General features: G+C 45.2%; 1 protein-coding gene across 1 annotated transcript; it reads left to right on the top strand.

Moving 5' to 3' along the window:
• The first annotated feature begins 854 nt into the window (after nucleotides 1–854).
• Nucleotides 855–7609, top strand: LOC132569854 (dual specificity protein phosphatase 13-like). Its single transcript, XM_060236286.1, has 3 exons — nucleotides 855–1045; nucleotides 3659–3879; nucleotides 7398–7609. Exons 1-3 carry the CDS (start codon nucleotides 855–857, stop codon nucleotides 7607–7609), a joined length of 624 nt encoding a protein of 207 aa, XP_060092269.1.
• Nucleotides 7610–9198: the final 1589 nt, after the last annotated feature.

The raw sequence follows: 9198 nt of genomic DNA, 5'->3' as shown, positions 1-9198 counted from the left end.
CTTTGAACAAGAAGAAGAAGACTGTAGATTTATACCCCGCCCTTCTCTTTGAATCAGACTCAGAGTGGCTCACAATCTCCTATATCTTCTCTCACAGCAGCTGCTCTTTCAAGGACAACTCCTGCGAGAGCTCTGGCTGACCCAAGACCATTCCAGCACGTGCAAGTGGAGGAGTGGGGAATCAAACTCGGTTCTCCAAGATAAGAGTCTGCACACTTAACCACTACACTACACTTAAGCCATTTTAACTAACCAAACCTTATATATAAACCATTTATATATGGTTACAATTACAAAATATGTTTCCTGTTTATTATAATTATGAGTTATATCTATAACCTGTTCTCCAAGGAGCTTGGGGAAGTATAAATGGTTCCCCCCTCCTTTATCAGCACAACATCCCTATCTGGCAGGTTAGACTGAAAAAAATTCCCAGCTGCAAATCTCCCAATGTGATCCATGAGGGATGAATCTTTAAATCTCTCTGGTTTAAGCCCACTACACTTAAGTCTTTAAAAAGGCAAGCACCAGGCGTTTCCAACTCTGGAGTGACATCACAACACAATGTTTTCATGGCAGACTTTTTTACAGGGTGGTTTGCCATTGCCTTCCCCAGTCACCTACACTTTCTCCCCAGCAAGCTGGGTACTCATTTTACCAACCTCAGAAGGATGGAAGGCTGAGTCAACCTTGGGCCGGCTACCTGAGCCCAGCTTCCACCGGGATCGAACTCAGGTCGTGAGCAGAGAGCTCGGACTGCAGTACTGCAGCTTTACCACTCTGTGCCATGGGGCTCCTTACACTTAAGACTTTACAGGACATAAGTAGTTAATCTCTGTCCACTGCCTTTCAGAATGTCATGGGATTCACTCAACAGAGACGAGCTGCGACGTCCCACAATACGAAAGGCTTCCAGTCTTACTTCCAACAGCTCGAAGAGCTATGAACCACCCCCACTCGGAGAGATCCAGCGCATGCTGTGGAAGCCCGTGCCATGCCATGCCAATGTCAATGAAGTCTGGCCTAACCTCTACATTGGGGATCTGTAAGTAGAAGCGGTTTTGTAGCTTCTGGTTAACGCTTTCTATGGCGAGAAAGGCAGGCGACAGAAGGCAGAAGGTTATTCCTACTGCACTATCAGCATCATTGGCATCATGAACATCTATTGGTCCTCGGTTTAGAACTCGGAACAATATTATTGCAGCCTTCCGGCTTGCAACCAGTTTGGTGTAGTGGTTAAGTCTGCGGACTCTTATCTGGGAGAACCGGGTTTGATTCCCCACTGCTCCACTTGCAGCTGCTGGAACGGCCTTGGGTCAGGCATAGCTCTGGCAAAGGGCAGCTGCTGTGAGAGCCCTCTCAGCCCCACCCACCTCACAGGGTGTCTGTTGTGGGGGAGAAGATATAGGAGATTGTAAGCTGCTCTGAGTCTCTGATTCAGAGAGAAGGGCGGGGTATGAATCTGCAGTCTTCTTCTTCTTATAGCCAGGCATTACAAACTGCTCGGGTCATGGGTTGTCCTCATGGATGGCCTCCAAAGGCATCTGGATCAGGGAAAATTGGCAGTACTGTTGTTGTTAGACCTGTTGGTGGCATTCAACATGGCTGACCATCAATTACTGATTCACTGCCTCACCAACGCCTGGATTCAGGGGTCTGCCTTACAGTGGCTCTCCTCCTTCCTCCAGGGTTGGGGACGAAGGGTGGCAATAGGGGAGCAGCTGTCCCAAAGACACCGGCTATTTTGCAGAGTGCCACAAGGGGCTGTTCTCTCCCTGACCCTATTTAACATCTATATATGCCTCCTTGCCCAGATTACCCAGAGGTATGGGCTGGATTGTCACCAATATGCAGACAACACCCAGTTCTACCTGTTGTTGGGCAGCCAGTCTGGCTACAGCCAGCAAAATCTAGACCTGGCATTACAGGCCATAGTGGGTTGGCTCAGACTGAGTTTATTGAAACTAAATCTGAACAAGACAGAAGTTGTGGCAGTCCAGAGGTGGGGATCTCACTCCCAACATTCAACGGCGCACAACAGATGCTGGCTCTGAGGGTTAGGAGTGGCCACAGTAGCATGATGAAGATTTCCATTGTAACCTTTATAAGTTTTGGCTATTTCCTCATTTTTTTGTGGGGGGGGGGGGGGAAATATTAGAAAGTTTGTCAAATCTTAGAGTGCAGCAAAATTCTCATAGGGGGTTTGAACAGTGGAGCCCAGAAGCAAGTATATTGGGGGGGGGGGGTTTAAGAAAGAAAGAGCACCATAAAAATTTAGAGGTTCTGGAGCTCCACTCCTGTGAGCTCCTGCCCAAAACGAGGCCTGGAACTAAATAAATAGATGCAATGTTTTAATTGTGAGTGTGTTTTTGCTGTTGTATTCCACCCTGAGTTCTGCCCTGCAGGAAAGGGCAGACTAGAAATGTAATAAATAACATTTGCAAGTTTTTAAAGTACTGCTTTAAAAAAAAACTACAAAACTTCTGAACTCTGTAAGCAGTAGGTTGGGTGTGCACACTATAGGAAATAACAGTTTTATCAGTAGACCTGCAGGTCTCTAAGATGGGAATGCTGGTTTTTGTTTGTTTTAAAATGTTTGTTTTCATACATAAGTTTTGCTGATGTCTTTTGGCTATTAGCCACTGCAAGCACTTTTGGCAGAGCCTGCATAAACTGTAGAAATTTTTTAAAAAGGAAAGCAAATTACCCCCAAACAGCATAACCCAGAGATATCAAACTAACTTGTTATGAGGGCCAGATCTGACATAAAGGAGACCTTGTCAGGCCGGGCCAGGTGTGTCATAAAATGTAAGGCCAGGTAGCAGAGATATAAACTTTATAAAGGACACAGACAAACACAAAGATTTTTTAAAAGCTTAAAATAAAACATGCTTAAAATATTAGCACTCATTGGCCTTAAAGTTATTTTCTTTGTATTTCTCCTGAGTGATCCAGGGAACTGGGCAAAGGAAGCTCTGGCTCTTTCCTTCCATTCCCAGGGGACCAGGTGGAAGAGCAGCCTCAGATAATAGAGGTTCAGTAGCTCTGTTTTGTGATGGAGAGAGCCTGGCAAAGCAAGCTATTCCTCCCCAAGGGAGGAGCCTCAGCCAATGGAGAAAATAGAAATGATAAACACAACTGGAACCAGTGTACTCAATGGATAATTAAAGGAAATTACCAGAAACAATGTAACTTTCACAAAACAGTGTACAAATATATTTAGCGCAAACTGAATGGAACAAAAAGAACAGAACACTGAGTATACAGTATGAATAATGTCCCCACAAAGTCTTTCCACAGCCTGAAAATCGGCTTCTTCTAATAGACATGGGGTGGGCAAAATCCTTTGAACTCTGTGTTCAACTCCAAATGGCACGGAGAAAGTAAGGAGGAACCGCTTATTGCAGGACTCTCCAGGAGAGAGCATGCGTTAACCTGTAGAAGAGCATGTGTTAATCCATGTGTAAAGAACATTTAGTTTAGGCTCTGCATAACGTCGAGAGGAGGAGGCTGATGGAGTATATTCTATCACGAGGAGTTACATCAGTAATGCTGTCCAGCCATCTCCTCTTTTGCTGTCCCCTTCTTTTGCCTTCTGTCTTTCCCATACCCTGAGCATATATATAAATATAAATGTATAATATCTCTTTTTTGACAGATATGTTGCCCGAGACATAGAGCACCTTCGGCGAATGGGCATCACCCACATAGTGAATGCAGCAGCTGGGAGGTTCCACATTGACACAGGGGCCAAGTTCTACAAAGACCTGCCAGTGGACTACTATGGAGTCGAAGCCGATGATGACCCAAACTTTAATCTCAGCGTTTATTTCCATCCAGCTGCTAAATACATACGAGCAGCATTGAACTCTCCTCGAGGTAATTAGCACAGGAATGGTGATGAAGAGGCTAGCATCTCTGCTGGGGAAATTCCTAGAGATTTGGGGGCAGAGTAGGGTTGCCAGCCTCCAGGTGGGTAATCTGGAGATATCTGTGTCCTGACAATTTTACTCACAAAAAGTTTAAAAAAAACTCTTATCAAAATATTTCCCTGAAGCTTAATGTTTGCTCTAGTAATTTTACTTCATACATTTCCTTACATACACTTTCTCAAAGTGAGGGAAATACAGTTAAAGCACTTAAACCCAAAACGTTGTACAAAATTACATTATAAATATACAAAGCACTGAAAACATAAGGAGAACATCAAAAAGTCCACTGAGTCAAAATGCCTTAAACAAAGCTCGTTTGCTACATAGACCTCTTCTTTCATGTGTTAAGAGTTGTTGTACAAAAGACTTGTTGTTCAATCCCCGGCATCTCCAAAAAAGGGTCCAGGCAAATAGGTGTGAAAAACCTCAGCTTGAGGCCCTGGAGAGCAGGGGAGGGACATTGGCTCAGTGGTAGAGCATCTGCTTGGGAAGCAGAAGGTCCCAGGTTCAATCCCTGGCATCTCCCAAAAAGGGTCCAGGCAAATAGGTGTGAAAAACCTCAGCTTGAGACCCTGGAGAGCCATGAATGGGCTGTGGCTCAGTGGTAGAGCCTCTGCTTGGGAAGCAGACGGTCCCAGGTTCAATCCCTAGCATCTCCAAAAAAAGGTCCAGGCAAATAGGTGTGAAAAACCTCAGCTTGAGACCCTGGAGAGCCGCTGCCAGTCTGAGAAGACAATACTGACTTTGATGGACCAAAGGTCTGATTCAGTATAAGGCAGCTTCATATGTTCATATGACTTCCTCAACAACAGTGTTGTAGTGCAGTGATTTCACATGAAATAAAGTTTCATTGTTCTCCAAAAGATACCAACAATGTTGCAGAGTAGGCAGGACTCAAGGACTGTATTGAAGTATGACTGATAACACATTTACTAGGTAGAATCACGCGTTTCAATATCAACTTCCTCTGATCATAATATTTCAACAATTCTGGAACCAAGGTTCAAAAGGCTATCCATGCTGTTAGTCTATTTCTTCAGCAGCATTAGCGGTTCTGCTCCGTATGTTTATCCATAAACATATTCTTTAGTACTCTGTGCTGGGATGTTGCATGTAGAATGCCTGGTTATCTAAAGACAGATACAGTGTTTGGAAATGGGGTAATGCGTAGGGATGCTGGTAGGGTAGAGTTTTGGGAGGAGAAAGACCTCATCAAGGTAGAGTTTCATACAGTCCACCTTCCAAAACTGCCATTTTCTTTGAAGAAACTGATCTCTGTAGTGTGAAGATCAGCTGTAATGCTAGGAAATCTCCATGGCCTACCCTATCTGCCTGTACTTTACTGTGCACATGCAAATCATTTTGGCAGTTGTACGGTGCTCACAACCACCCATCGTTTCTGTTGGAGCAGGAACTACTGAGAAGTGAAGTGATGGATTTAACCCCAGGGTAAATGTCTTCCTATTGAGAAGATAGGCTTTTTCTTCTGTTCAGTTTTTCTTGGAATCTGCACTGTTTCAAAAAGATGTAGCTGCAGCTCTAATGAACAGGGACATCGCAGCCACCTGCTTGGAGGCCATTCCTGGCAAGCCGGGTCAATGGAGGATCAGTTTACCCCGGGTCTCTTCGCTGTCTCCCGTTAGTGGCATGAAAAGAAACCTGAATCCCATCCCTAAATATAGATAACAAGAAGGCGATCTCTAACAAAGATGTCCAGGCAGTCACCATCTCTGACTGCAAAACCAGCTTTAGAAACCTGTAGATTTTTTTTAGTGTCAGGACTGAATCCAATATTTCAGATCCAAAATGGATTGGCGGAGCTCTGTACTTTTGAAGCTTTGAATTGGTGCAACTTGAATGCTGCAACTTGAAAAACCAACCTACATTTGCAATTCTGATGTTGAACATTCCAACATCTCAGCTGGAAACTTCAGTTGTGGCATCAAGATTTTTGTTTGGCATGTGAAAGATGGTACAGATTTTATGAGCGATGCAGTTTTGTTTATCCCCCATTCAGGGGTGGAATTCTAGCAGGAGCTCCTTTGCATATTAGGCCACACCCCCTGATGTAGCCAATCCTCCAAGAGCTGACAAAGCTCTTTTTTGTAAGCTCTTGGAGGATTGGCTGCATCAGGGGGTGTGGCCTAATATGCAAAGGAGCTCCTGCTAGAATCCCAGCCCTTCTCACATTGCTTGAAGTTGCCTGAGATTTGGTGCAAGGGGATAGGACTGTCAGCTCCAGGCTGGGAAACTCCTAGAGATTTGGGGGTGGATCCTGTGGAGGGCAGAGGCCTCAGTGGGGTGCAATGCCAGAGAGTCCCCCCTCCAAAGCATCCATGTTCTCCAGAGAAACTGAGGTCTGTAGTCTGGAGATGAACTGTAATTCCAAGGAGAGATCCAAGTGTGCAGCCGTGTTGGTCTGAAGCAACAGAACAAAGCAGTAGACAAGTTTCACCTTTAAGACCAACTAAGTTTTATTCAGAATGTCAGCTCTAAGCCAGGGGTAGGGAATGTTGGCTCTCCAGATGTTTTTTGCCTACAACTCCCATCAGCTCCAGCCAGAATGGCCAATGGCTGGGGCTGATGGGAGTTGTAGGCAAAAAACATCTGGAGAGCCAACGTTCCCTACCCCTGCTCTAAGCAGACTTCGAGTGTTTTTACACTGAAAGTTTGTGACTCTATATCACCGCATTGGAAACTCACCCTTTACGTTACCTAACGTTCTCACAACTGTTTTGCATCGTTGCTGCCCAAAGCATCTACATTTGTTTAGGTGAGATGAGTTTCGGAGCTGCTGCTGCACCATTTTTCTCCACACTAGTTTTGATCTTGTCTTTTCTCTACAGACGTTTCAAACTTGTATTGTAGAAGTTTTCAGGCGTTTTAAAAGACTCCTCCAAAAGCCACCACAAGGTGCAGTAATTTGCATGAGAACTGACAGCACTTGAATTTTTTACATATCATTGCTTGCCTCATCTAATAATTTAAATTTGTATTGTTTTTGCAGTGTTGACATGATTTCCAAGCAATCGTATACATTTAACTAAGCACTGGTATTCCAGCTGTCCTCTGATCAGAGACACCCCCCCCCAAAAAAAATTGAAACACTTAAATATAAAAGGAAAATAATTAAAGCAGAACAGTGGCAGGCAATCTGGAGACTCTAAAATTCTGGATCAAGCTGAATGTAAAAACACCCTTCTTCATCAGACCTCATCAGTCTGCTTAGAGCATACGAAAGCTTACATTCTGAATAAAACTTAGTTGGTCTTAAAGGTGCCACTTGTCTGCTGCTTTGTAACTCCAGGGGATCTTTATTGAAACCACATTGAAGACCCTCCCCTACTCAAACCTGCCCTCTTTAGGCTTCACCTCCTCCCACCCCCCAAAATCTCCGTGTATTTCCCAACCCACAGCTGGTGACCCTATCAGCATACCAATAATCCTTCTTTTGTGAACCCGCAGGCAAAGTTCTTGTTCACTGTGCCATGGGCATAAGCCGCTCCGCCACCCTCGTTCTTGCCTTCTTGATGATCTGTGAAGACAAGACCCTCGTGGACGCCCTGAACACCGTGCGGCAACACAGAGGAGTCTGCCCAAACTCTGGCTTTCTGAGTCAGCTCCGAGATCTTGACATCCGGTTAACAAGTGAAAGAGGCAGTTCCTTCAACCTTTAGATGGAGCATGTTTCCCTCTATGATTCAAAGCCGAGAGGAAAGTCAGTAAGACGATATTCCTGTAAGGCGTACCTGAACTATGTGTTGGTAGAATGCAATGCAGATTCATTGTGTATCACTCTGATGTCATAACTCACTCAAGATTAAAGGATTATTGGGAAAAGCATTCAGATTTTTGATGAATGTAGAAATAAATGCCCAGTATTAGAGGTGGGGAAGGGATACGCAGTAAGAACATAAGAGAAGCCATGTTGGATCAGGCCAATGGCCCATCCAGTCCAACCCCTTCTTAAATCTTCATTCGCAAAGTCAAGCCGAGAGAGAGAGAGAGAGATACGCACTGTGGCTAATAGCCACTGATGGACCTCTGCTCCATATTTTTATCTAACCCCCTCTTGAAGGTGGCTGTACTTGTGGCCGCCACCACTTCCTGTGGCAGTAGTAGTTCCAAAATCCATTTAGGGTCTGCTAGAGCGTAGAGCCCTCTGCTCATGACCTGAGTTTGATCCCGGTGGAAGCTGGGTTCAGATAGCCAGCTCAAGGTAGACTCAGCCTTCCATCTTTCCAAGGTCGGTCAAATGAGTACCCAGCTTGTGGAGGGGAAAGTGTAGATGACTGGGGAAGGCAATGGCAAGCCACCCTGTAAAAGGTCTGCTGTGGAAACGTCTTGATGCGACGTCACCCCAGAGTTGGAAATGACTGGTGTTTGCACAGGGGACTACTTATACCTTTTTTAAAAGAGTGTAACTACTGATGCTATAGCAACAACATTATTCTGTTAAACCAAGTCCTTCTAAGCAACATAAACTTACAAGAGATTTGGGAAGAACTAGTACCAAATGGTGATACAAAGTTTACAGGGTGTCCACCTGGCTATTAAACATTTCAAATAAGGAGATAACATGGTCAAAAAATGGCTTACACAAAAATTGACATATTCAAAAAGAAGACAAGAAGTGTGAGAAAGAGCTCTAAATGGGAAGCCGTGCGAGGAAAGCCTAAAATAACAGAACATGAGGAGAGCCCTGCAGGATAAGACCAAAGGTCATAAAACCATGGAGTTGGAAGGTACCTCCAGGGTCATTTAGTTCTGCCCCCTGCACAATGCAGGAAACCCACAACCAGGGGTGGAATTCTAGCAGGAGCTCCTCTGCATATTAGGCCACACACCCCTGATGTAGCCAATCCTCCAAGAGCTTACAAGGCTCTTTTTTGTAAGCTCTTGGAGGATTGGCTACATCAGGGGGATGCGGCCTAATATGCAAAGGAGCTCCTGCTAGAATTTCAGCCCTGCCCACAAGTACCTCCCCCCTCCCACAGTCCTGCATCCTGTCTCACACAGTGGCCAGCCAGTTCCTCAGTATGGCCAACAACAGGGCAGGGAGGCCGAGGCCTTTCCCTGAGAAGAACATCAGAAGAGCCCTGCTGGATCATACCAGTGAGGGTCCATCTAGTCCAGCCTCCTGCCTCACACAGTGGCCAACCAGTTCCTCTGGAGGGCCAACAACAGGGCAGAGAGGCCTAGGCCTTCCCCTGAGAAGAATATCAGAAGAGACCTGCTGGATCATACCAGTGAGGGTCCATCTAGT

This window comes from Heteronotia binoei, chromosome 4 (genome assembly GCF_032191835.1).
Source record: "Heteronotia binoei isolate CCM8104 ecotype False Entrance Well chromosome 4, APGP_CSIRO_Hbin_v1, whole genome shotgun sequence".
NCBI classification, from domain to species: Eukaryota; Metazoa; Chordata; class Lepidosauria; order Squamata; family Gekkonidae; genus Heteronotia; species Heteronotia binoei.
The sequence above is the reverse complement of the archived record's forward strand: the minus strand, read 5'-3'. Positions and strand labels throughout refer to the sequence as shown.